Source organism: Vombatus ursinus, unplaced genomic scaffold, assembly GCF_900497805.2.
Source record: "Vombatus ursinus unplaced genomic scaffold, bare-nosed wombat genome assembly UNPS02014773.1, whole genome shotgun sequence".
Lineage (NCBI taxonomy): Eukaryota > Metazoa > Chordata > Mammalia > Diprotodontia > Vombatidae > Vombatus > Vombatus ursinus.
In genome coordinates this window covers 10,654,764-10,682,146 of record NW_020954551.1, presented here as the reverse complement: position 1 = coordinate 10,682,146, position 27,383 = coordinate 10,654,764, and the positions used below count along the sequence as shown (strand labels likewise).

Below are 27,383 nucleotides of genomic sequence, written 5' to 3'. Positions count from 1 at the left end.
TGTGTGTGTGTGTGTGTGTGTGTGTGTGTGTGTGTGTGTGTGTACTCTGTACTATTCTTGTTTTGGTTATCAGAAATTCAATTCAATTTAACAAGCATTCATGCATCGTCTATTTTGTGAAAGGTACTGGTGACAGAATGGAAACAGTCTCTGCTCTCATGGGACTTACATTCTATTGAGGGAAACAACATGTACGCAGATAGGTAAATACAAGTTAATTTGGGGATGGGGTGGGGAAACACTAATGAATTATAGGGCAGGTCAAGAAAGTCCTCTTTCAAGAGGTTGCAACTCAGCTGAGTCTTAAAATGAGCCTAGGGACTTCCAAAGAGGCAGAGGAGGGGAAGAAGGGCATTTTAGGCATGGGGACAACCAATGAAAATGCATGGAGGTAGGAAATGAAAGTGAATCAAGGTAACTTTTTAGGTGTCATTTGCTTTATTAAGTATTACAGATGATGTATCCTAAAGAAAAAGTTAATATAAAGTAGAAAATTATTGTTTAGGGCAGTCATAGAAATTTAAATTAAATATATGAGTGGTTTACCAGATTGTATTTTGGACTAGGAATTGGGAGAACTGAATATTAACCTCTGCTCTGCTGGCTCCTGAGTGACCCTCAGCAAGTCACTTCCCTTCCCATATCCTCAGTTTCCTAATCTGTAAAATGAGGGAGTTGGAGTATACTTCCTCCCACAAGAAAAACTTGAATTTAAAAATATTTTGAAGGACCAAGATGTGTTCATTGATGCAATGCATTTTTTAGAAGAAGAAAATAGTGATAGTATGGTAAAAATGGTTATTACAATGTAAAATGGTTATTACGATGTGAAATTGTAGTATCAGTTTGTAATTATCTGCATTTAAAGTATATCTACATAGATAGAAGAAAGAAAATATTTATTATCAAGTGTATTTCCTTACCAATTAATGTGCCTGGTCCTCTTAGAGTTAAAAATTTCTCCTAGCATTGACATTCTGTGATTCTAGAGGAACTTCTATTTGGGTGGTCATACTGCCTTCCTCTTTCCAGTGATGCAGCCATTATATTAGGGGAACCAAATCCTAGGTAGAAATCTTTGCAGTAAAAGGTTAGAAGCCTCCTTACACAGAACTGGGAAAATAGGCACCGATTTGGAACATCTGAAACAATCAGGACATTCTTGAACTTGCATATTTATACAAAAGTTTAAAATAGAAAGATACTACTACTACTACTACTACTACTACTTTTACTACTGCTTCTACTACTAATAATAATAATAGCAACAACCAGCTTTTATATGAAACCTACTTTTGCCAGACACTGTGTTAAACACTTTATAAATATTATCTTATTTGATCCTCAAAATAACTTTGAGAGGTAGGTGTTATTATTATCCCATTTTTACAGTTAAGGAAGTTGAGAAAAACAGGTTTAAGTGACTTGCCCAAGGTCACACCCCTACTAAGTATCTGAAACCAGTTTTGAACTCAGAGGCTTCTGACTCCAGTCTGAGAGCTCTAACTATTATGCCACCTAGCAACCAATGAATAAATTTATCTCTTATCCTGATTTTGCTTTTTAACTACCTGGAGTTTGTCTCGTGATACGCATCACAAATCAAAGACCTGTGATGACCTGTGATGGGCCTTTTTTTTTTTTTTTTGGTTGGTCAATAACTCAAGATCTGAATGTGAATCCAGGCCCTTCTGACTCCAAGCCCATCCAAGCTATTCATTACACCACACTGCCTGTAATGCTACTCAGAATTGCTGGCCTCCAAATACAGCTTAAAGGCTTGCAAAGCACTTTAAAAACATTCTTCTCTTTGAAAGGAATCACACATTGGAGGTGCAATTGGAATGTTGTTTTAGAAGGCAAATTCCAGGCAATTAGTAAGAAAAATCAGGCCCTACAAAGTTCTGTTGGGCAAGAGTCCAAAAATAAAAAGAAAAATATTCTATGTTTTTAAATTTGATAGCACATGCCAGTAAGGAGAGCCATAGGAATTCTTTCCCAAGGGGTTTGGGGGAGGGGGCTATGTAACTTGAGGATAGAGGGATGTTCCCCAGAGAGTTTGGCCTGTGAGTCATTTAGGAAGGTGGCTTTAGGGGAGAGGCACTATGGTGATGAGACCTTGCAAGAGGTAGCCTAGGGCTAGAATGTAAGCTCCTTGACGGTAAGTATTATTTCATTCCTTGTACTTGTATTCCTTGCCTAGTACTGTGCCTGGAGCATGGTAGATGATTCATAAATACTTGTTGATTGATTGATTGGTGGAGTAGAGTCAGGCTGCTCTAAGCACACACCCTCCTGCTGGAAGAAGCCCCCTCTTTTTCTGTACCTAGGACAAAATCCCAGTCTCTCTGCCCCTAGTTAGGACGCTGCCCCTCACTCCTCCCCACCCTCAGCACTAAGTAACAAGTATGACACAGAGCTTCATCCCACTTTCATGTGAGAGTAAGATTTTCTTGTGAAATCCATGCTAGCAACACAATGGGCAGAATGATATATGCAAGAGTCAATCATAGGAGCCATTGTACTATCCCCTGAGAGACCATCATTCCAGGACAACTATAGGGACGTAGTTTTCATTTTAATAGAACATGACCCTTTGATTTTTAACCTTTTAAGCATTCTTCTCACTATGTGTCCTTATTTTATCGACAAGTGGGTTTTGTAGACATACTGAATGTTGTCAACTTATCTCCAGTGATTATCTTTATTTGTGTACTTATATGTGTCTGTGTGTGTCTGTGTGTGTGTGTGTGTGTGTGTGTGTGTGTGTGTGTGTGTTACCCAAGCTCACATTCTTTTAGCCCTCTGTAGAATATAAGCTTCTTGAAGGCAGGGGCCAGTTTTTGTTTTATAAACCCTAGAAGGTTCTATAGTAGCACATAGACATAGCCAATGCTTTATAAATAAATGTCTGTTGAATTAAATTAAAGTGTTATTAGTTTACTAATTATTAGCTGGGGTATAGAGTAGATGAATATGATTCTGGTTCATCCAAAGGAAAAAAAAAGCAGACTAAGAAATTCTGAAGCCTGCTATGTGAAAGAATATTGCTTCAGCTTTTATTAGAGAACTAACATGATTTCTGCTTTTTCATACCTCATAAGACACAAGAGAAAATGTCTCTGTTACACAGATTACTCATGAATGAAAAGACTTCTTGGTAATGTGTGGTGACATGCTTTATTGCGTGCTGATGACTGGAGCATCTTTTTATGATTCCTTCCTTCATTTCTTCAATTTTATTACTCTAATACATGGGCCTCATTTTATATCAGAATGCTTATTAATATAGAGTTTTCCAACAACCCCTGACTTTCATAGGGACGTAGCTACATTTGTTCTTAGTGGTCCAAAAGGCTCAACATATGTACAGTGTCCTGAATGCTTTGGAGAGGGGTTCATAACCTGGGATCTATAAGCTTTTTTTTCTTCTTCTTTTTAGTATTTGGATAACCATTTCAATACAATTTGGTTTCCTTTGTAATTCTATGTAAATTATGTTATGCATCTAAAGCGTGATTCAGAGAAGGGGTCCCTAGCTTCGTCAGATTTCCAAGGAGGTCCATTACATAGAAAAGGTTAAGAACCTTTGTTCTTGATAAATTTCCTTCCAAATGAAATTCCAGAGTCTTAGAGTTGGAAGGGACCTCTAAGGTCATCTGATCCAACCCATGAACCTGAACATTGCCAATTTAAAGGCACGTCTGTCAAGGAACAAGTATTCATTAAGTGCTTACACTGCACCAGGGAATACAAAGAAAGTCAAACGTAGACCCTGCCCTCAAGAAGCTTACATTCCAATAAGGGAGCACAACGTATAAATATCTAGGCACATGCAAGATATATACAAAGTAGATAGAAAGGAAACTGCGAGGCCTGGAACCTGGGACAGTTATAGATAAATAGAGCTGATTTGAGGGGTGTTTTTGGTTTATTTTGTTGTTGTTGTTGTTCAGTTGTTTCAAACTCTTTGTGACCCTATTTGGGATTTTCTTGGCAAATCTATTGGAGTGGTTTGCCATTTCCTTCTCCAGCTCATTTTACAGATGAGGAAACTGAGGCAAACAGTGACTTGCCCAGGATCACACAGTTAATAAGTGTCTGAGGCCAGATTTGAACTCAGGAAGATGAGTCTTCCTGACACCAGGCCTGGGAGAGTTCTAGATGAATAGAACTTATTTGGTACTGTCTCTTCATGGCACTATTCCATTTACTCTCTAAGTTTACTGCTACTTGCTGAAGCACTAACTGTAATAACCTGATTAAATAAATTCTGAGGCATCAAGTCTCCACAGTCTTGCCCTTACAAGAGTAGATATTATTTTCCATTTTCTACAGCTCTTTTGTATTGTTCATTAGCCTACTTCCTATCATCTTATTTAGGCCTCTTTACATTGTACCTAATTGGCCATCAAAAGCTGAGTATCTGAAATGTTCTGCTCATTATTCTTCAGGCCTCAGTGGCCCAGTTATTGACCTTCACTCCTTCTCTATTGGAGAACAATGAGAAGAGAAAGCATTGGGCCCAGTCAAGCTTCTAGCTGAAAAGATTCATACTCAATTTATCCCTCAAGCTGAAGCTTGATTCTTTAATAACTTAAGTGAGCATTCATGTAAGCTGCTCCCTGCAACTAATTAAAAGTTGCCAGTTAATTAGGTATTCCAGATTCCAAAATGTTTGTTTGGAAGTCAACTGTTTGGAATTTGGAGCTAATTTTCCTTTAGTAATCATGTTATAAATTATCTTTAGGTTTGACAACAGCTCATGTTTTATTAATTTATAATACATTAAGGGTAGTATTTTAGTAACTAATTATTATATAAAAGGATGCTTTCATGGGAAAATGCCCTTAAGAATTATAATTTGAAATACCAATACTAATTTGATAAATATTATGATTGAGTGTCTTCAAGAAAAATCACTGCCATGATGAAGGGCTCTGTTTGGGAAGTCTTTGGACTGGTGGCAATCCCCCCACCCCTAGACACTTGTTAGATCACTGTTGAGACCCTTGGCAAGTTATTTAACTTCTATCTGCCTCAGTTGCTTTTACTGCAAAATGGGGATAATAATAGCATCTACCTCATGGAGTTATGACAATCGAAGGAGAAAATAATTTAAAGTGCTTCTGGCACATAGCAAGCACTTAATAAATACCCATACCTTTTTCTGGCCAGTGTTTATGAAGCACCTTTCATTTGCAAGGCTCTGAGGCAGCATGATATAGGAGGGGTTGCCATAAAGGAGGAGGGTAGAATTATTAATTTTTTTAGTAATTATTTTTGCTAATGATAGGCTAAATTCAGCATTTTGGGGTTTTTGAAATACTACTCAAGGATGGCAAATGCTGTCAGGGCCTTCTAAATTTTGCACCCTGGAGCAGAGCCCCCGTGGCCCTGCCCTACTTGGCTCTTCAGTGATCTCATCATCCCAGTGTATGTAGCATGGTGTACCCATAGTTCCCTGCCATAAGAGGGGAAATAAGAGATGAACCATAGCATAGTGTAGTCCTTCATAGGAAAAGGATCTAGGCTGAAACATTATCTGTAGCTTCTCTTTTCTTGCAGAACATAAACATGGCAGCAGAAGGAAGAAAACCCACATGAGAAAATGGCAAGACAGGGGCATGCTGTCAGATAATGTGGAGATATTAAAAAGCAGGTTGGCAGCAAAACCATTTTCTGCCCATGATAACAAGACTGAGAGCATGAGCGGGAGAAAGAGCCATAGGAGGACGAAACGTTTTTTATCGTATCCTCGCTTTGTGGAAGTGATGGTGGTCGCAGACAGCAGAATGGTTGCCTATCATGGAGCGAATCTGCAACACTACATTTTAACCTTAATGTCAATAGTAAGTATGGAGAACGAAGTAATTCGAGCCACCCAATGTGGCCTTTGGGGAGGAGGCTTGGAGCTGTGTTCAGCAGGCATGTCCAGAGCTTAACTGAGTCAGGAAAGTAACTGGAGGAAATTTGATACTATTCGTTGAGCAAGAGTTACAGGCAGTTCCAGTCTCAGACATAAATGGCAGCCAGACAGATCTGGCTGAAGGAGCTCTCCTTTCCCCTTTGCTTCTGCTGGGCTTCGTTCCTTTTCCCCCTCCCTCCTGCTGACCCCTTTGTTCCCCCCTCCTTCCGACGAGACAAGTTCCATCCCCCCTTCTCACTGCAGCACTGGGCATAGTCTGCAATGGCAGGGTTCTGAGGAGGGTGGAGAGAAGAGATGAAAGGGAAATCTGGAACCCCTGTTGTTACCCCCTTGAGTTTGAAGAGACCTTAGAAGTCACCTGGTCCAATCTCTTCACTTTACATATGAGGAAACTGAGGCCCAGAGATATCAAATTATTTGCCCAAGGTGACACAGGTAGTAAGTGGCAGAATCAGGATTTGAATCCATGTCATTCACGTCCAAACCTACTAGTTTTTCCATTACACTATTATACCGTTATGCCATTGCACCATAACACCATAACACCATTACACCACTCTAGCACTCTGTTTCTCTAAGGTCTCTTATTCCTCCAGTGTTCTCTTCACAGAAGAGAGCTCCTTTCCTCACTTCTCACTTGTACCCTCTGTCCTTCCAGGCTCCTTGCCCTAGAACCCAAACACCTGAGTTCCTCACCCAATTCTCCCCCTTCCCCATTTTGAAACCCTAACTGAAGCCCTTCCATGCCCTCACCCTGGAATCCGACCACCTAAGTCCCTCACCTCAGCCTCCTGCATGTAGCCCCTATCCCTACATGAAGCCCCTCTGTCTGCCCCTACCCCCTCTCCTGCTCGAGTCCCTGGCCCACTTCATACAAGATACTCCTGGTGTCTGGCACCTGCATCTCCTTGCATCAGTTCAGAAGAGTGTTTCTAGCATTTCAAATTGGAATTCTGAAAGCATTTTCCCATGAAATTATCTATGTACATGATATTATCCTTAATGCATTATAAATTAGGAAGACTTTTGTGAGTTCTCTTCAAACCTAAATATAATTTGTAACATGGCCAGCAAAGGAAAATGAGTTCCAAATTCCAAACTGTTGACTTCCAAACAGACATTTTGGAATGTGTCTCCTTCAGTTGGGAGCTGCCTGTCCTTTGATTCTAACAGAGTGACATGGGCTGGACATACAACCCATGGAATCTTCTCTTTGGGGGCTACATGGTGTTATAACTGAGCACTATAGAAGAAGTAGCTTCAAATCCAGAATTTAGGAGGTAGGCAGTGAGGATTGGGGACTGGCCATGAACATAGATGTTAACAGCGGCAGCGGCTAGAGTAGTAAGAACAATACTTATAATAGCTAACATTTCTATAGTGCTTTAAGGTTTATAAAATGCTTTAAATACATTATCTCAAACAAGTGGTAAAGAATGAAATCCTGAGGCATAAGGTTGCTCCTGTTAGAGAGCTAGACTTTCATATAATCCCCCCTTTTACCTATCTGGTCTTTGGAAATGTTTACATTTTTGGATAATTTTCTAGTTATAACAGAAACAAAGAGTCTTTAAATGAGGGGAAATGGCTTAATTTAAAACAATAAGTCAATCCTTTGATTCCCTGGAGAAATGTTGTGTGTAGGTAGAAACTCCCCGGGGTTTGGGCTTGCTGTGTTATTTGTGGTTCATTTTGATCTAAACACTTTTTACGATGAGATGAAGCTAAAAAATGAAAAACCTGCCTCTTATCCTGGGAACAGCGATTGCTGTCTTCACACACTTATCATGTGCATTCTCATCGGTGTTTATCTTGTATCTGTCCAAGAGAACATAAGTTCCGTAAGAGCATTATTTTGTCTTTGTATCCCAGTGGCCAGTACATAGAGGGTAAATGTTATTAGATGGGATAAGAGATGAATTTATTCATTGGTTGCTAAAAAGATAGAAGTAACTTTAACAATTTATCTTGGTTACAGGTAGCCTCTATCTATAAAGACCCAAGTATTGGAAATTTAATTAATATTGTTATTGTGAACTTAGTCGTGATTCATAATGAGCAGGTAATAAAGCATTTTTTTTCTATCTGTATTCGAAATGGTGTGTTTACAGTGAGTATTGTTACTACTGACTGACATGCAATTCTCGTATATCTCTGTGATCAGGAAGGGCCAGCCATATCTTTTAATGCCCAGACAACATTAAAAAACTTTTGCCAGTGGCAGCATTCAAAAAACTATCCTGGTGGAATCCAGCATGATACAGCTGTCCTTGTCACAAGGTACGTCAATGTCCTTATTTTTGTACTTGTGGGTTTTTCATCCATGTGTAGGGAGTATGAGGACAGAGCCTGACATCATAGCAGATGCCTCCAGAGGGTAAACAATGACCTCTGAAACTGGATGGGAAAAAAAGAAAGCGATTTTCATAAGCTCTATGGGTCAAGATATTTCAGTACTAAAATCAAGCACTCCAGAGGATTATGAAATCTCCTTCCTCGCAAAGACTTAAAAATAAGATAACTCTCTTCTTTCTGACAATTGAAGCAATCCTGGCTAAGAGGATGAATGAGCTCCCAGATTAGTGTAGCCCAAACTTTTTGTTGTTATTGTTTTTGCAAACTTTCTGGTTGAATTTCCTAACACCTTCCTTACTTTAAAAAAATGATTTTTGGTTGCCTCAAAGACCTACACCTTTTTAAAAACTTGTGCTGTAATTGATTTTTCTTCAGTATTAAAGTACCAAGTGTCTTTTGTTTTCAGGCAGGATATTTGCAGAGCTCATGACAAATGTGATACTTTAGGTAAGTCTAATGTTTTTAATCCCTTGAGATTTGAAAGATTTTTCCATGCATTTTGGGGAGAGGTTGTGGGGAGTGTTTCAAGTCATCTGTCATGTGAAGATTTACAGCTAGAATCTTCTCATTATTTTTTTAGGTCTTGCTGAACTGGGGACGGTCTGTGATCCATATCGAAGTTGTTCAATTAGTGAAGACAATGGATTAAGTACTGCTTTTACCATAGCACATGAACTTGGCCATGTGTATGCTTTCTTTCAATTTATTTAAGTTTATTGTAACCATTTCGCTGATACTCAACCTTAATTGAGCCACCTATAGAGTATATGGTGTTCATTCTACTAGGCATTATGGAGTATGCTGAATTGAGGAACTGGTATAAGGAAACAATATTTTGACTTCTCATTTAAAGTCCCTGGTCCTCAGTTTCCTTCTCTGAAAAATGAAGGAGTTGGACAAGATGGCCCCTGGGCCCTTTCTAACTCAATGATCTGATGTGTGACGTTGGGCAAATCACTTCACCTTTCTTGGCCTCAGTTTCCTCCTTTGTAAAATGAGGGGGTTAGAATAGATGGTATTCAAGACTCCTTCTGGTTCCATAGGTATGAGACTATGGATGTTACTTCATCTAGTTCGAGTCCACCTGAATCCTTGGTTTGGCACACCATTTTGTAAACTCCAGTAGTTCTTTTTCCCCTTCATATCCTTGGAAATGAATTTATAGGGTCATAGACCTAGAGATCAAAGGGACCCGAGAGGCCCCATTTTAGCCAATGAGACCTTCCTCCTCCCTCCACCACAGTCAAGTCCTTAACACCATAAAGTGCTGGTATTCTAGAGAGCTACCATGTGGCATATGAAATGGCCTCTTTCTACACATACCAAAGACAAGTCCTGCGACATCTCTTGTAACTGTCCAGATATTCAGATAAAAATACCTGATCCTGATAATGTTATACTAATGACATAATAAAGAAAAACAATAGATAGCATAAAAAACATACTAATAATTATGAACTTTCCCAAAGTATCCTTCACCATTTCGTAATTATCCAAATATGGTCACCCTGAAATCAGTTTTTATAAATTATTAATCATTATAAATTGTTAAACATTTATTTATGTTTAAATAATTTAAATAGTGTTCTTTCTTAAAGTGAATATTTCATTAATGTTTTACAAACTTCATTATCACCTCCCCTACCAACAAGAATTCTTGTAAAAAATAATGAAAAAACCCAACACAGATCCAATCAAGTATGCCTCATTCTGTCCTTGTAGCCCACCACGTCGCTGCCAAGAGAAGGGAAATCTGTTTCATTGTCAGTCCTACGGAATCGGGCCTGGCTGTTGCATTGATCAGGGTTAGGACTATCATTCTCCAAAGACAATGTGTGCTTCATAATAGCAAAAACTTTAATTGTCTCTCCAACATATCCATTAAAAAGAATTTTCTCTTGAAGCTTCTTTTAAGTGATGTTTACCTGATTCTGATTTCTCATTTCTTTCCAGTGCAGTGATGAAATAATGGGTCTAGTTGTATGGGGTTTTTATTTTGTTGTTGTTGTTTAATTACATTTGCAAGAGGTTTCTGTTGATCTTCAGTTCTATATAATTTTGAGTGTTAGATGTGAGAAATGTAGCCAGGAGAGGATTAAGTATTTTTTACTCATCACATCTGAAAGACTTTTAAGTACTTCCTATTTGTAGTGCAATGTGGGTAATATCAATATGTACAAGACATTGATCCAATCTTCTAGGAGATTTTGAAGGGAGGGAAAGGAACAAGCCTTTATTCAGCACCTCTTCTGTGCCAGGCATTGTGTTAAGTGCTTTACATATATTATCTCATCTGATCCTTTGAAGGAAGAAAAAAACACGGAGGCAAGTGATGACCATTCCAGGTGGTATAAGCATGTGAGGGATGGAAGTGTATAGTAAGGGATTGTGATAGTGAGGGGAATATCCCTCTTGGGTGAGTTGGTTTCATTTAAACATCACCTCAAGGGACATGTCTTTAGTACTGCTTTCTGTAGGAGTTTGGATCAAAGCTAGACCTTGATGGTAGGTTCTTCAAAGGAGGACTTTTCAATCAAGTCAGCCCAAGGCATGTTTAATAGACAGAGATGAAACCAACTTGCATGGTTGCCAGAAGGGACTAAAATGTTCTTTTTCTTCAATTTATTTGAATTGGCAACTAGATTTAGCTCAAATTATTGTCTTTAATGGACTTCAAATTATTCCTTTACTATGAAAGTCAGTAAAAACCTCTTTCAGCTAATTTATCAAATTCATACATCACTGAAAATGAGAGGGGATGTCATAATGAATTTACCAGACATATTTAGAAAAATCGGTGGATGCACCTGAATCAGTCAATCAGTCAATATTTATTCATGAAAACTCTACTCTGTGCCAACCACCTGAGATACAAAGACCAAAAAAAAAACACACACACACACAAAAAACAAACAAATAAGTTCCCCTCAAGGAACTTATATTCTATAGGGGAAGACAACGGTAGAGGCATTTTGAACAGTCTAGAACTTTGACTTAGAAGACTTGGTTCTAATCTATTTCCTAGGCTTATTGACTTTGGTCAAGGATTTATTCTTCAGTTTTTCCATCTGTAAAATAGGAATAATTCTAAGGGCAGCCAGGTGGCGCAGTGGATAGAGCACTGGCCCTGGACTCAGGAGGACCTGAGTTCAAATCTGGTCTCAGACCAGACACTTGACACTTACTAGCTGTGTGATCCTGGGCAAGTCACTTAACTTCAATTGCCTCACCCCCCTCCCAAAAAAATAGGAATAATTCTTGCCCAGAATATCTCAGAAAAATGTTGTGGAGATAAAATGAAATGATAAAGTTTATGTATGATTGAATAATATATTTTACATTATAGAATATAAATGGAATCTACTGGGTATTCTATAATATAAAAGATATAGAATACATGTAGAATATGTTTTATATTATAGAATAATGATGGTAATGTAATGAGGGGAAGCATGGCATAGTATTAGATAGAAAGCCAGTCTTAGAGTCAGAAAGACCTAGGTTTGAGTCCTACCTATAACATGTAATAGCAATGATAACAATGCATTTGTATAGTCCATTAAGTTGGACATCCATTATCTCATTTGAACAACTGAGTGAAGGAGGGAAACCTAAGTATTATTATTTAAATTTTATAGATGGGGAAATAGACCCAGAGATATTAATTGACTTGCCTATGGTCTCACATAGCCCTAGTAAATATCAGTGGCAAGATTTCAACCGGGTTCTTATACTGACTTGGTGACTCTGGTTATGTCACTTAACCCTTTTAGTCCCCATCGGGCTGTAAATTACATTTGAGTTGTCAGGAAATAGCCCTCACTTGTAAGAGATCACAGATCTTAACCTTCCTCCCTAGGAAAAAATAGAACACTTAAATTACAAATTATAATACTTAAATTATAAATATATAAATTATAACCTTAGCAAGAGAGCATGATGTAAAATCCAAATTGTTATTATTGCTGTTTTTGTTGGCTTCCTGACTTGTCGTAAATATCACTGGCCAGAGAATAAAGAGCCCTAGATTCTGGCTTCCCTTTTGCTATTAACTTGTTTTGTGACCTTCATAAAGTCACTTCCTTTCTTGGAATCTCCATTTGCTGCCCTCTAAAATAAGTGGGTTGGATTAGATGATCTCTAAGCTTCCTCCCAGCCCTGAGATTGCACAATGCTGAAATATTTAACTGTATTTAGCTGGCTCCAGAGAAACACAAAATAATTTTTACAAAAATGGTACTTTTGGCTGATCAATCAGCTTTACCAGGAAACTAGTTAGATGTTGTCTGAATGCCCCTCCTGTGCACATAATTATCAGACTACATTCATTGAGTTGCCACTAGGGTGCTTTAAAAACAGCTCTTAATATTCAAGTGTTATCTATATTGTGCAAAGGAGAATTGATACCATATCATTGGCATCCGATGGAAGTTACAGACTTTGTCTACGTGACATCAAAATAATTTATTGATTTGGTCTCCTTGGATGTGTGTGGGGGGGGGAGGGATGAATCTGAGAAACTGACTCCACAACATTTTGTTGACAACAAAATCCAGCCAGTTGGGTTTGGATTTTTGTCCTGTATTGTGCCAGCACTTGCCCATGGTCAGAAATCTGGCATGATCATGTGCAAAGCTGAATCTTAACTCTTAAGAATCCCTCATGATCCAGTGATCTTTTAGTTAGAATGTAAATTGAAGGCAGTGACTGGCAGTATCGGATCAGGGTTGAGGTCCAAAGGGTAGTGCCAGAGAGCTTAGCTTGACTTCGTAAGATGATAGAATGAGAGCTGAAGGTCAGTTTAGAGATCATCATCTAGTCCCAGAGAAGGTAAAAGACGTGCTCACAGTCACACAGCAAATAATTGTTTGAGGAACAATTCAAACCCAGCTTGGCCCAGCCTATGCCATGTTGCCCCACTTTTCTCAGTCATTAAATAATAGAGTAAGATTTCCCTAGGAATTTGATTCACACCAAATTGGCAGACTCAGAATAAAGAAATGGGTAATAATTATAGTTAGCCCAAAGCTTTTTAGTGCTTCTTGCTAGCCTTCTCCCAAATTCCCTTTTATTGTTTGCTAAATACAATTTTAGTCTCTCTCTCTTTTTTAAGAATACCTCCTAAGTGTAACCAGGACAAATCAACTTTTCCACGTCACCCAGAAATCACTGCAGTCTTTTTCCACACACACCCACCCACACACACCCCTCAGCAGCTAACAAAACACCAAAACACTTCGGGGCAGTGAATTCCGGTGATGGGCTTCTCTCCCAACTTTGACTTGTTTCTAGGAGGCAGGTCCAAGCACTTCAATCTGACTCACTTGTTTCTAGATTCTCTCTTCATTGGTGGTTGGGAGCAAATTCCCCCCAAGGATTCTACCTCCCATGCACTCACTAAGTCCTGTGATTAGGGTCAGACCTGAGCCCAACACGTCCACAGCCTCACGTGTCAGCTTTCCTGCAGGCCCCTTTCCCTTCTTCCTGACCACCCTATTTTCAGTAATGTCACCACCATTCTGTGAGTTCCTGAGGCTTCACAGGATTCCTCTGACACCTCCTCTCACATCTCTCATATCACCAAAGGCTGTCAATTCTATCTTTGCACTGTTTCTCCTTTATCGTAGATCATAGATTTTGTTCTGTCGGGCACTGTAAAGCTCATTGATTCCAACCTGCTTCATTTTACAGAGTAAGATGCTGAAGAAACTAAGGTTCAGAAAAGGTTAAATGACTTACCCAGGGTAACACAGCTAGTACATGCCTGAAGCAAAGCTTGTCCCCAGGTGCCCTGGAGTCTCCACTCTACCATTTCTGCTGCCCCAAGAGATCTCACAGCCTCTCAGCTTTCTCCTTCCAATCCATTCTACCCACTGATCATAGAGCAAGCTTCCAAAAGCATAGCTCTGATCAAGTCAGCCTCTTGTACTAAAACAAAAAAAAATTACCCTTGGGTCAAGTCCAGATTACTTAGTGTGGCATTAGACACTTGCACCAACATCCTGATCCTCCAAGTACTCATCTCTTCATGAACCCCACACTCCAGGCAAAGTAGTTTCTATCCTGGTTTCCTCTGCTTCTGTGCCTTCATCTAAGGTTTTCCTGCCACTGAGAATATTCTCCTCTTAGTTCTCTGCCTATTGAAATTCTTCACATTTAAACAGCTCCAATGCCACCCCCTCCATGAAGCCTTCCCTGACTTACACCAACAAGAAGCTCTGTTTCCCTCTTCTATTTCTTCTTTACCTTCTATTACAGTTAGTTGTAGCTTCTCTCCCCTACTCTATCCAGAAATTCATTGGCTCCAGCCGTGGGCAGCTGGTTCATTTTTTCATCCCTCATAGTACCTAATGGACATTTGTGCACAGTTGGCCCTCAGTATGTGTTTGCTGGGTCAATAAAAGTGGCAGAACCTCTATGTTCCCCATCCAAAGTACAATTGACTCAAAAAAATTGGTCATGAAGTTATTGTAAGACTTTCTTTAGTTGAGAAACATCAAATCTTTTTTTTTCATTTCCCTCTTATTAAGCCTCTTGATCTCCCTTGCCTCTTAGAACTGTAAAATTCTTTAGGACAGGGACTGATTTTCATTTTGTCTTATAAGTCCCAGCACCTAGTATAATGTCTTGAACTTAGTAGGTTCTTGATATATACTTATTTGGGTGACTTGAACTTAGTAGAAGTTTCATAAAAACTTATTAAATTGTCTTCATAGGTGCTTAATAAAAGCTTACTTATTGGATTGGATTGCTCCTTAACATTCAATAGAGGCTTATTGGATTGACTTGGATATCACTGTGTCTTGGACATAGTAATCACTTTAAGAGTCTAGTTCATTTGGCTTGTATCCCATGTATCCCTAATGCCTAGTTCATCTCCTGGCATATAGGAACTTAATAAAGTCTTGGTGGTTTGGCTTGTTTGCCCCAACACCCAGCATATAGTAGACACTTAATAAATGTATGTTGGGTTGGATCGGACTCTTCATGGGGCTATGTAGGGATGGTAGTTTGCTTATCATAAGGGTCATCTATCTCCATGCTTGAAGGATTTTGTCAACCTGATGAATAAGGGGGGGAAATGACAAAACCCCTGATGGTGTCACTTGATGCAAAAGTTATTTCAAGTCTTGGATTCAATCCACTGAGAGACAGAATAACTCTCACAGCAAACACTTGCCTGACCTTAGGATGCAAATTCCAAGACTTTCTAAGTCAACCCCTCCCCACCCCCAGGCTCATTAGGAGTTCTGATCAGAGTATTGGGGACTGAACTGCTGAAAGGTTCAGGGCCACTACCAGTCCGAACATTTCTGCTTCACCAGTACTTAGTCTAACATGATGCTATGGTTGATAGTCCATGATTATAAGAAAAGAAAGTAAGATGCCAAAAAAAAAAAATCTCTCTTTGGCTGTCCCACTTTAATGATGTGTGATGGAGAGTCAGCACAGCATGGGGAATGGAGGCCAGACATGGTATTAGGAAGACCCAGGTTCGAGTGTTGCATCTGATACATACTGACTGTGTGACCACAGACAAGCCACTTAAATTCTCAATGCCTCAGGCAGCTCTTAAAGACTTACTAATCTGCACTGGGGGCAGGGGGTTCCCATAATCCAGACTGTAACCCCTCCCTTCCAATTTTTTTTCCTCTAAGTCAGAGTCTCATAAGTAACACTTGTTGGATTATTTTTTTTCAGGTGGATGAATACTTTATTAAGGCATTGTATTGATGTGAATTGGGGTGGTCCAAAGGTTGGAAGGTTGTTAACTTTCTTTTCATTATTTCGCTCTGTAGATTTAACATGCCTCATGATGACAACAATAAATGTAAAGAAGAAGGAGTTAAAAGTCCACAGCATGTCATGGCACCAACATTGAATGTCTACACCAACCCCTGGATGTGGTCCAAGTGTAGCCGGAAGTACATTACAGAGTTCTTGGAGTAAGAGACGCCCTAAAATTTTCTACAGCCCACTAGCTGAGGTCGCACACAGAGTGGCCCAATGATGAAAGATCAGAAGTGGAGCCAAGCCCAGATTTTGAATTATTTCCTTTCATTTATATCCCTTGGAGGGAGGAAAAAAACCTTCTCTGGCAGCCATGCTGAGAGATCTTGTCCAGAACCAGAAAGATAACAGACCGGGTCCTAAAGGAGATTAGAGAAGAAGATTAAAGGCATTGGCTGAGCTCTGATTCTCCTTGCAGTTTTCAACTGGTGATGTCTCAGTGGAGACTGGTTTGGGGCTAAAGGGGAAAATGATTTTTTTACTTCCCCAAAGGGAGCAAATGTTTGCATTGGCCTAGGGTCCTCATTTGGATCTGTAGGAAAAGTTGGAGGGAGGGTGTCTCAGTGCAGATGCTGTGGGCTGGTGGCAATGGTTTCAGAGCCACTTTTTTCTTTTCAAGCTTCCTGCAAACCTGCCCCAAGATCCAATTATGTTGCACAGTCTTCCTCTGCACCAGATTTATGGTTGTTATCTCCCTGAGGCACAGAGGTTAAGTGATTTTCCTAAGGTCACACAGTTGAACATCCCCATGGCCCTAGCGCAGGACAGAAACCTGATTCATCAAAATTTACCAGCAAGAATTTTTTGGGTACAGATACTTAAATGCTTTTGATAAAAACAAAACAGTTTTTTTTTACAGTTAATTTTGAATGGGGCTCTAGAAATTTTTCACATGAGTATGGCTTCTATTTGTATATATAAACTTTTATATATATATGATATGTGAGGTAATATCCATTTTATAATATACATATATAAAACATTATATGAGGTAAGATGTTATATGAATATATTATATATTAATAAAACACATATACATAATATGTGTATCTATTCATTATATGTATATATATGCATATATAGATATGTATTATATGTATATCTATATATGCATATATAGATAGACATACCAACTCACTCAAATTAAATAGCTCTCCATCCTCATTCATTATTTCATTCACTTCATTCACCTAGCGTTTATTAAGTATATACTATCTGTCATCCCCCTGTGTTGGGGATACAAAGAGAAACAAAGAAACATTTTCTGCTTCCAAAAACTTTATATTGTTCTGGAGGCAATGTCATATGCATAGATAAGAAAACATAAAGTAATTTTGTTGGAAAGGAGCTAGACACTGAGATTAGTATAGGGGGTGTGTGTGTGTGTGTGTGTGTGTGTGTCCCCGTCTGTGTGTCCGTCCTTGAAAAAGATGATGCTTGAACTGAGATTTGAAGGAAGGGGTCCTTGAAGGAAGGAACTAGGGATTCTGAGAGGCAGCAGTGAGGAAGGAGAGGGATTGAGGAAGGGGGTACAGAGGTAGGAGATGGAACATTGTCATCAAGTCTTCCAATTTGGCCCAGAAGCTAAAATAAATAAGTGGTGTGGACACTCCTGTGTAGTTCTGTGGCATCATTCAGCCAACACTTGTAGCTATTTGCAGGTCAGCTCTAATCCGGAACTCTCAAGCTTGTATCTCTGTGTTTCTTGTAGCACTGGTTATGGAGAGTGTTTGCTTAATGAACCCGAGTCCAGGACTTACCCTCTGCCTCCACAACTCCCAGGCCTCTTTTACAACGTGAACAAGCAATGTGAATTGATTTTTGGACCAGGATCTCAGGTGTGCCCATACATGGTAGGTGTTCTCTTGGCGACGTGGTACCAAACAGAAATTCCTTTTTTATTTGTCCTGTTAACATTGGAGTAAGTCCATAAGCCTTTTGGAGCCTTGTTAACACTGTTATCATCAACAGTGTTAATATTGGTGTCTCAATGTCTTGTGACCTGTTTGAGAAAAAATTGGTAACAAGCTATTCACCAGGGTTGATTGAGTGCCATCTTTGTGGTCGACACTGCTGGATGCTCACTTCTTTGTGGGAGGTCATAAAAGATTTCAAAGACCTGCTCTCTGCCGTCATGGAGCTTAAAATCCAGTAGAGGACATGATATGTGGACAAGCAAAGCAATTGGGGAAAGCTAAAGCTCATGTAATTGAGTGCACAATTGTGTGGCACAGATTTTGAGTATCACAGGGGTTCAAATGTATGAGATATCATCCCAAAATCAGATTTAGAGCTGCAAGGAAATATAAAAGTCAACCCCCTCCTTTTACAGATAAGGAAACTGAGGTTGAGAGATGTTAAGTGACTTGCCTAGGATCACACAGCTAGGAAGTGTTTGAAGCAGGATTTAAACTCAGTTTTTCTTAATTCCAAACCCTTCATCCTGTCATGGATCATATCTGTTGGAGTTTGAAAGTATAGGGATTGGTAAGATCTCTTCCAACTCTAAAATGATATACTTAAAATCCTAGAAAATTCTTGTTGTAATACAGATGAAATCTATAAAATGAGCCAGCAGGTTAGACGTTCCCTCTCCTCCCCCTATAACAGGGTTAACCTAAAGTTGCTATGTCATATATAGAGGAGGGGAATCAAATTCCAAATGAAGAAACTAGATTCTGTTCGGTAATGAATATGCTTTATCCATGTGCGTTAGAGCAATAATGGCCTGTGTTTTTCAAGGAGATGCTGCTTCTGATTTCCTCACTGCCTTGTGAGGGCTGGGGAAAGTGGAGACATCCACACTCAGTCTTCCTTACCCACTGAAAATGCATAGAATCAGTCACAGCAACTCAGAGCTGCAAAAATAGTCACAAAAGAAAGCCCTTTATACAATACACTCAATGAATGATCGCCCGTTCTTGGCTAGGAGATTTCCAGTCTCCACCTACCCTCTGAAGAACCTGCCACCTCCGAGAGCAGCTCATTCCATTTGGGAATAGCTCTCATTATGAGAGAATTTTGCCTGGTACCGAACCTAAATGTACCACTTTGCAACGTCTCCCCTTGGTTCCTACTCCTGTTTCCTGGGGTCAAAGAGAACAAGTCTAATCCCATTACCACAGGACAGTCCTTCACACACTGGAAAATAGCAATATGGTTCCCTGCCCTGAGGTTTCTCTTCTCTAAATGAAACATTCCCAGTTCCATCAACCAGTTCTCAAATAGACATTTACCCATGACCAATCACCGTCCTGGCTGCCCTCCTCTGGATATTCTCTATCCTATCAATGTCTTTCCCAAAAAGTAGTGTCTAAAATGAACCCAGACCTCATCTGAACAGGGCAGAATATAATGAGGATATCACCTCCCTGTTCCTGGAAGCCCTTTGAGGGACATTTTGTATGATCTTTAAGCTATAGACCTATTTGATCTAAGATCAGGTCTAGACAATCAAGATCTTTTGGGATCCTGATTCTTTCATCCATTTAGCTCCTGAAAAGCAAGGACCTTTTTTTTTTTTTCCTTTCTTTGCATCTCCAGCATACTGAGCACAATGCCTTGCATATAGTAGGTGCTTAATAAAAGTTTGTTGACTGACAGTGTGTAAGCTATCCCTCCCAGCTTTGTGTCATCTGCAAATTTGATAAGCATGCTATGCCTGGCACACTATGATGAGTGGGAATGCTGATTTCTGTAAATTAAGTCTATAAAGGTCAACTGGAGCCAGATCCTGAAGAACTATAAATGCCAAACCAAGGGCTTTGTCTTTTCTGCTTGGGGCAGTAGGGAGCTAAAGATGCCTACAGTTAATAAGTTAAAAAGGTCCAAATCATTGAGGAAATAAAGTACTGGAGAGGAGAGAGGAAGGTGGGAGCAGCCAGATGGGAGACTGACCTCAGTCTTCAATATTGATTTCTCGGTCTGCATTGACCCATTGGGGAAGCCTGACTTAAAGGGACCTACTCTAGAGCAGGGATTCTTAACCTTTGCTCCTGGTCCTCTTTAGCACTTTGGTGAAACCTAGGGACCCCTTCTCAGAATCATTTTAAAATAAAATATATAGGATTGAAAAGCAACCAAATTATATTAAAATGCAGTGGTCAAAATATGTGTATTTTTCAAAATAAAGATTTATAGACTGCGGGTTAAAGACCCCTGCTCTAGAAGTACTGGTGATTTCATTCTTTAGCCCTGTTTTATCTCCTTGACCAAGACCATGAGCTACCATCCCCTGTGCTTGCATCATTGTGATGCCATGTGTGTCCTTGTGGACTGGTGGGCTGGTGGATGTCAGGAATTAGACCAGGGAACCTCCACTGATAGTGAGTTTGTTGTAGAGGGTGTAGGTGTAGGTGGTGATGGTGATAATGGTGTTGAGAGCATGGGTGGTAGCCTTCCTAGTGATTTCCTACACTCATTTTTCACTTTTCCACCCTGAATCAGTGTAGATAGACTGCTAGGCATCACTGACCTATCTTTGTCTCCTGTTCTGCACTCATTTACTTTCCTTCCCTTTCTTTCCATTCTGCCCTGTTCTAGACTTCCTTCTTTGCCTCATTCCCTCCCAAACCTGACAGTTGGTAGAGAGTGTCAAGCATGTTATGAGAAGGAACCATTCCCACAGCAGAAAAAACAACTGGCTAGAGTTTGAGGAGCTGGGTTCAGATCCTTCTTTGGACACTTGCCACACTGTGACCTTGGACAGATCACCCAGCTTCCTTGGAACTCACTCCTTATCTATAAAATAAAGGGGCTGAACTAGGTGCCACCTGGCTTGAGATTTTCAGTCCCTTTGTATTTCCATTTCCTAGTTGAGTTTGTGGCTCTCTTTGCCAACATTCATCTTTTGCTACATTTAGAGTTTTGTGGCAACAAAGTCTCCATTCCATCCCACTCAATTTAGCAAGCATTTATTAAGTGCCTGATGTGTGCCACATTGTACTGAGTCCTGGGGATATAAAAACAAAATAGTCCCTGCCCTCATGGATTTGTCTGTGTACCAGAGGATATAGTATGTACACAAATAATGTGTATATATATGATACATGTACAATATACAGTATATGATACATGTACAAAATGAATACAAAGGTTTTTTTTTATTGTTGTAGTTGCTGTTTGATGAGAGAAAAGCACTAATAACTGAGAGGAAGGGGTGGGGAAGTGGCGCCAGAGCTGAGCCACTGGGCAGGGCCAGGGTTGGTGAGGGCGTCCCTTAGAAGGCAGTTATTATATGAATAAGCCTTTACTCCAGATTTTCAAGTCTTTCTTCTCACACTTTAAGCAGATGCAATGCAGACGACTCTGGTGCATTAATATCGATGGTGCTCACAAAGGGTGCAGGACCCAGCACACACCCTGGGCTGATGGGACCGAGTGTGAACCTGGAAAGGTAGGAGAACCCAAGAGGCTTTGCTTTTCTGTTACAACTTAAAAAGCTGGTACCTTTTAAGGCAAGAAGAAATGGGGGTAACCTCTCTGGTGGAAAATGGATATTTTGGATAATTGTTTGAAATCTGACCTTATAGTAGACACTTTTACAGAGCTCTCAAACACTAGGCAGGCTTTTTTTTTAAAGAAAAAATGTTTTAGGATATATGTTTTTACCTGTCATAATCCAAATCTTTCTACTAGTGACCAGGGTTGGAAGAGGGCTCCATTTGTATAGATCAGCTATTCGCAAAGTGTGGTCCAGAGACCCTTTTGAGGGTCCATGAGGAATTTCAAAATAATGCTAATTCATTTGAAGCTCAAATACGGTAAATATCAATCAATATAACTAAATTCAAGCAAGCTATGAGCATTTATCACGTTCTGCTGTGTGCCAGGCATCATGCTCGATGGTAGAGATGCAAAGACAAAAATGAGGCTGTCCCTACACTCACAGAATGTACGTTCTACTGGAGATGGGGTGGGGTGGGGAACAGATAGACAATTTGGGTGCATTGCACCCCAATACAAAAATGTATAAAAAATAAATACAAAATAGTTGGGGAATGGATCACCAAGCAAAGCCAGGAATTGTTCATCCACTGATAAATATCTGAGTAGGCATGGTGCCTATTCAGTAGGCGTATGAAATATGCAATGTATTATATATTATACACTATAATTGTTATGACAATAACACCCCATTATATATTCCCTTCCTTCCACTCCACTTGTCCCTTCTTGGGATTTGATCTTCTCTGCCCCTTTGGATACAGTGGAAAAGGTGCTGAATTTGAAGTCAGGACCTGGGTATACAAATCCTAGCCCTGCCAATACTTGTTACCCATGTGACCTTGGGCCCAAAGTCCTTCCTCTCTCTTAGCCTTCAGTTTCTTCCTCTGGTGAAGAGGGGGTTGGACCACATGACCTCTCAGGTCCCTGCCAATTCTAAATCTATGCTCCTATCCAGTTACCAGCCTTCCTTCATTTGATGGGGGAGGTATTAAGTGTGGCCTGGTGGGCTGGCTTCAAGGAAGTATTCTAATTCTGACCCTGCCTAGACCTTTCACTAACGAGTTTAGGGACCTCACTTTAGCTATTTCATCTTCCTTTGCCTCAGTTTTCTTTGCTGTCACATGAAGATAATGGTGTCTACTTCTCCATCTACTCCCCAAGGCTGTGAGAATAAATGGTGTGAAATGCTTTGGAAAGTATATGGCGCTATGGAGATGAAGTGGGAAATACTGTTATTTCAACCTATGTACCAGATACATTGTTCACCTCGCTCCAAGTTCTGGCTTTTATCCCTCCATTCAACCAGAATTTATTAAGTGAGCCTACTATGGGCTAGCTGCTGGGGACATGAAAACAAAATGAAAAATAATCCCATTTTATTGGAGGGTAGGACATACATGAGGTATATGAAAGAGCTGGGGATTTTCCCAGCATGGGGAATTCCCTCCACTATAGAGATCACAATTCCTCTATAACTTGGTGATTAAGTGCTGGGAGTTCTCTGTATCAAAAGAAGTCTAAGTGATTATCGCAGAGACACACGGCTAGGAAATGTCAGGGGCATATCCTGCCATCATGCCCAAGGCTCTCTCTACTATACCACAGTGTTTATATAAGTATGTTTGTTTGTATGTATGTATAAGTATATCACACATATATACGTATACACACGTATACATGTACCTATACACACATATACATGTACATACACATGCACATGCAAATAATTTTAAAAGAATTTGAGAAGTGAGAGGATACTACCAACTTGGGGTGGGGGGTCAGGAGAGAGATCTCATGGGACATAGGAAGTGGCTTCAAAGTTCATCCTTGAAGGAAGCCAAAGACTTAAGTGTGGATGCCCATCAGACACACCACAGATCCTGCACAAAAGTTGTTCAGTTGTTTTCAGTCATGTCTGACTCTTCATGACCCCATTTGGAGTTTTCTTGGCAAAGATACTGGAGTGGTTTGCCATTTCCTTCTCTAGCTCATTTTACAGATGAGGAAACCAAGGCAAACAGGGTTAAGTGACTTGCCCAGGATCATACAGCTAGTAAGTGTCTGAGGCCAGATTTGAACTCAGGAAGATGAGTCTTCCTGACTCTAGGCCCAGTGCTCTATCCACTGTACCGCCTAGCTGCCCCCATATATATGTATATATACATGTACACACATACACATATACATAAATATTTGTGTGTACATATATTATACAAATATATACAAGGTAAGTGGGTGCTGGCACACTAGTGGCTAGGGGGATCTTGAAAAGTCTCACATGGGAGGTGTCATGCCAATGTCAGAAATGAATGCTTCTAGGGGCAGCTAGGTGGTGCAGTGGATAGAGTGCTAGGCCTGGAGTCAGGAGGACCTGAGTTCAAATCCAGCCTCGAACACTTGACACTTACTAGCTGTGTGATCCTGGGCAAATCACTTAACCAATTGCTTTGATGTCCCCCCACCAAGTGCTTCTACTTAACCAATTAATCAGCAAGCATTTATTATGTGCCTATTGTGTTCTAGGTGCTGCTAGGTGCTAGGGATACAAAGACAAAAAATTCCCATCTTTTCCTTCAAGGAGCTTATAGTCTTTGGTTTTCTGCATTGCTGTGACCTTTACCAAGTCTCACTCATGCACTCGCTCATGGGTTTTTCTGTTCCTAGCATAGATTGTTAGCAGAGAAGTATAGCAGATAAGTAGTAGCCCTTAAAATGAAGTGTTTACTTCATTAAGAACCTTTAACAGCATTTCCTTGAACAATAATGATGATCAGGGTGAATTATGAAAGAAAAGGAATTCTACTTAGTGTAATTTATCTTTCTAGAGCACAAGAGGAAACCCAGGTGTCTCAAGAACTCTGGTGCCAGCCCTATTAGCTCCTGGTCCCCCAACTATCACAGCACTTGCCACGTGTGGGTTTTTGAAGTCGGTGTATAAGGGAGCCACCGATGAAGCCACAGCGCTGTCTTTTACAAGGCTATCTTTGTGAGAGAAGCATTTGTGATAAAGCCCCAAGGCTCTGTGATTTATCCCCAGCCTCATTTCCTTGGGAATTGTGGCTCCCCTCAAAGTTGAGAAATATACATAGGCTAGAAGAGAATCCACAGATCAGGAAGGCTGGGCCAAGACACAGTGCAGAAGCCCCAGAGATAAGAACATTGCTTCAATCAGAGGCCCCCAAAGAGCAGCACCAGTTGGATGCCCTTCCTTTCAAGCTAGCAATTCAGAAAAGGGGGAGATTAAGCTATTCCAAAGCAAGGCCCCAAAGCTACTTAAGGAGGAGGGAAATCAGGGTACATTTTGATGTTATACAGGGAGGAAAGCATCTAGTTCTTAAATGCCTTGTTAAAGACGTGTGTGTGTGTGTGTGTGTGTGTGCGCGCATGTGTGTTTATTCCTCTGACTTGTATTTATGTAATTTACAGATGCCAATGATGGCAGATATGTTGGCAAATAAGTTTTGTGTGTATGTTTTTGTTTTTATTTTTATCACATTGGCAGGAAAAACACAAGGCATTTTTCTTTGTGCCAGCAAATTCTGATTCCCTTTGCCTTGGAGTTAATTTTGTTTCTCCTCTTTCTGCCATGCACCCTCAGCAGTAATCTATCCCAGTCTGCTGACATGATGTTATTTTAATGAATGACTCACAGAATGTCTCTCTTTATTTTCTCCATTCTCTTGTTAAGTCCATTAACATTTTTTATTTTAACCCTGTTGGTCATTGGAGGTTTGTACCTCCTTTGTTTTAATTCTGCTCATGGGAAAAATTGACCTTTCAGTCCCCCTTCTCTAACTTTAAAAAAAAAATGAACTATTTATGGGAAATCTCATTTAAATAGCTTTGGACAGTTTTAGGAAGGGCAAACTGCTTTTTTGGCTCCACCTTCCCCAAATAGCCTTAATACTTCAGAATGATGTAATGGCTAACCTACTAGGCAATTATCATTTGTCTAATATGCCTAGTAAAAGTTGGTTTCATTGGCATGTTTTGGCAGAACATCTTCTGTTTCCTGTGTAAACCCAGCCTTTGTAACCCCAGGCACTTACCTAACTCTTCTGAGTTTCTTTAGGCCTACACTCAGGGATCCAATAAACCTTAAGAAAAAAAAATTAAGTTAAAGAAGATGCTCATGTGAGGAGACAGAAGTGAAAGGAAAACTCGTGGTCTCAGGGGATTTTCTTATTATCTGAGTGAATATTCACTATCAAGTAGTTTATGCATAGCTTCAAACATTCAGAAGCAACATGTGAGTGCTCACCATTGGCCTTAGAGCTTAAGTAACCAGCTCCTTCGGTTTTCCTTCAGGTTCTAGCTTTTTGTCACAGATGGAATGAATGATGGTTATTTTGATCTCCATGGTTTCTCTTAGTAATGTATTTGGTGCAGTGGGTAGAACGCAGGTCTTGGATCTGGAAGGCTTGAGTTTGAATCTTATCACAGATATTGTGTGGCCCTGGGCAAGTCACTTAACTGTTCCCTGCCTCAGTTTCTTCATCTCTAAGAAGGGCACCCACCTCAAAGTATAGTTGTGAGGATCAATTGAGTTAACATGTATAAAGCCTTTTGCAAAACTTCAAGAAATATTTAAATGCTAGCTATATTTATAATTATGATTATTGCTAAAGAAATGTTCAGACTAAGGCAATAATATAAAATATAGACTTACACTACCTACAATTATGAATTAGTTCTGCCAAAACCCAATTTTGGGAGAAATACCATTACAAATGGCAATTAGTTCCATAACATTGTCATGAACTAGTGACTGGATGACATTAGCATGATATCATGATATTACCGTGACATTGATTTGGTTATGATTCATTGGCAGTGTTTTTTAAGTTCTTTTGGTTAGGGCCATGTTGGTTGGGTAGAGTAGAGCTTATGATATGGCCTTTAACTCCGGACCCAGAATTCTACCATATTGATAAAGATGTTAGGTGGCACATAATAATAACAGCAACAATAGCCAATGTTTATAATGATTTTTACAATTTACAAAATGCTTTACCTATAGTATCCCATTTGACCCTTATCCTTATCACAACCTTGTGAGGTATAGGTTATTATTATTATTATCTTCATATTATTTTATTTATTATTATTGTCCTCATTTTATTTTATTATTATTATTATCATCCTCATTTTATAGCTGAGGAAACTGAGGCTGAGATTAAAGGACTTATCAGGGTCATACAGCTATTAAGTATCAGATTTAGGACCTGAGCTCAGGTCTTCTTCTCTTAGGGAATGTTTTAGCTACTGCACTACATATCTGCCATCATTTATTTAAAAGTACTTGAAGCCTCCATGCAGTCACCTTAAGACCAGTGCCCAAATATTTGGATACGGACAGAGTGTAATTAATTGTCAGCTTTGTACAAGAGAATGCCCTGGAAAGTAGGAAACATGTAAATCCACAATTTCAATACTTATCTCTATTAAAAAAATCAAAGGGCAGACTTGAGTGTTTCACCTGCCTCGTACTTTCGTACCTTTCCCTTTTATTCCCTCACTGTGTTCTTATTTAGCCCAACTTTTCACGTTCCTCTAAGCCCCTGACTTTCCATCACTCCTGCTGCCTCCATTGCAGCATGGAGCCTCTAATGGGAAAATGAGATGAGGAGTTTTCCTGAAGCCGCCCGCCCGCCACCAGCTCCACTTCATCGATCTGAGCCCCAGCAGGGGAGACCCTCCTGCTGCCACTCTCCTTTTGTAAACTTCCTCCCATGACCTCCACAGTCTGTCAGGCCCTTCACTCCTTAACAATGGAAGAGAGTTGAAATCAGCTCCTTTACCCCCCTTCTCCTGCTGCAGAGTTTTAAAAACATCAGGACCTTCTTCCTGTTCTAGCCCT

General features: G+C 39.9%; 1 protein-coding gene across 3 annotated transcripts in view; it reads left to right on the top strand.

The window, feature by feature from the left end:
- The window catches only part of ADAMTS9 (ADAM metallopeptidase with thrombospondin type 1 motif 9), a 195,313-nt gene that overhangs the window by 30,791 nt on the left and 137,139 nt on the right, over positions 1-27,383 (top strand). For 2 of the 3 annotated variants that reach the window (XM_027863776.1, XM_027863778.1), the window contains 8 exons: positions 5,569-5,852; positions 7,908-7,991; positions 8,094-8,209; positions 8,691-8,731; positions 8,865-8,970; positions 16,084-16,230; positions 17,787-17,928; positions 21,363-21,470. In XM_027863776.1, coding sequence (XP_027719577.1) covers positions 5,569-5,852; positions 7,908-7,991; positions 8,094-8,209; positions 8,691-8,731; positions 8,865-8,970; positions 16,084-16,230; positions 17,787-17,928; positions 21,363-21,470 — 1,028 coding nt within the window. The remainder of the gene's footprint in view (positions 1-5,568; positions 5,853-7,907; positions 7,992-8,093; positions 8,210-8,690; positions 8,732-8,864; positions 8,971-16,083; positions 16,231-17,786; positions 17,929-21,362; positions 21,471-27,383) is intronic. The other variant, XM_027863777.1, reaches the window with a different exon arrangement.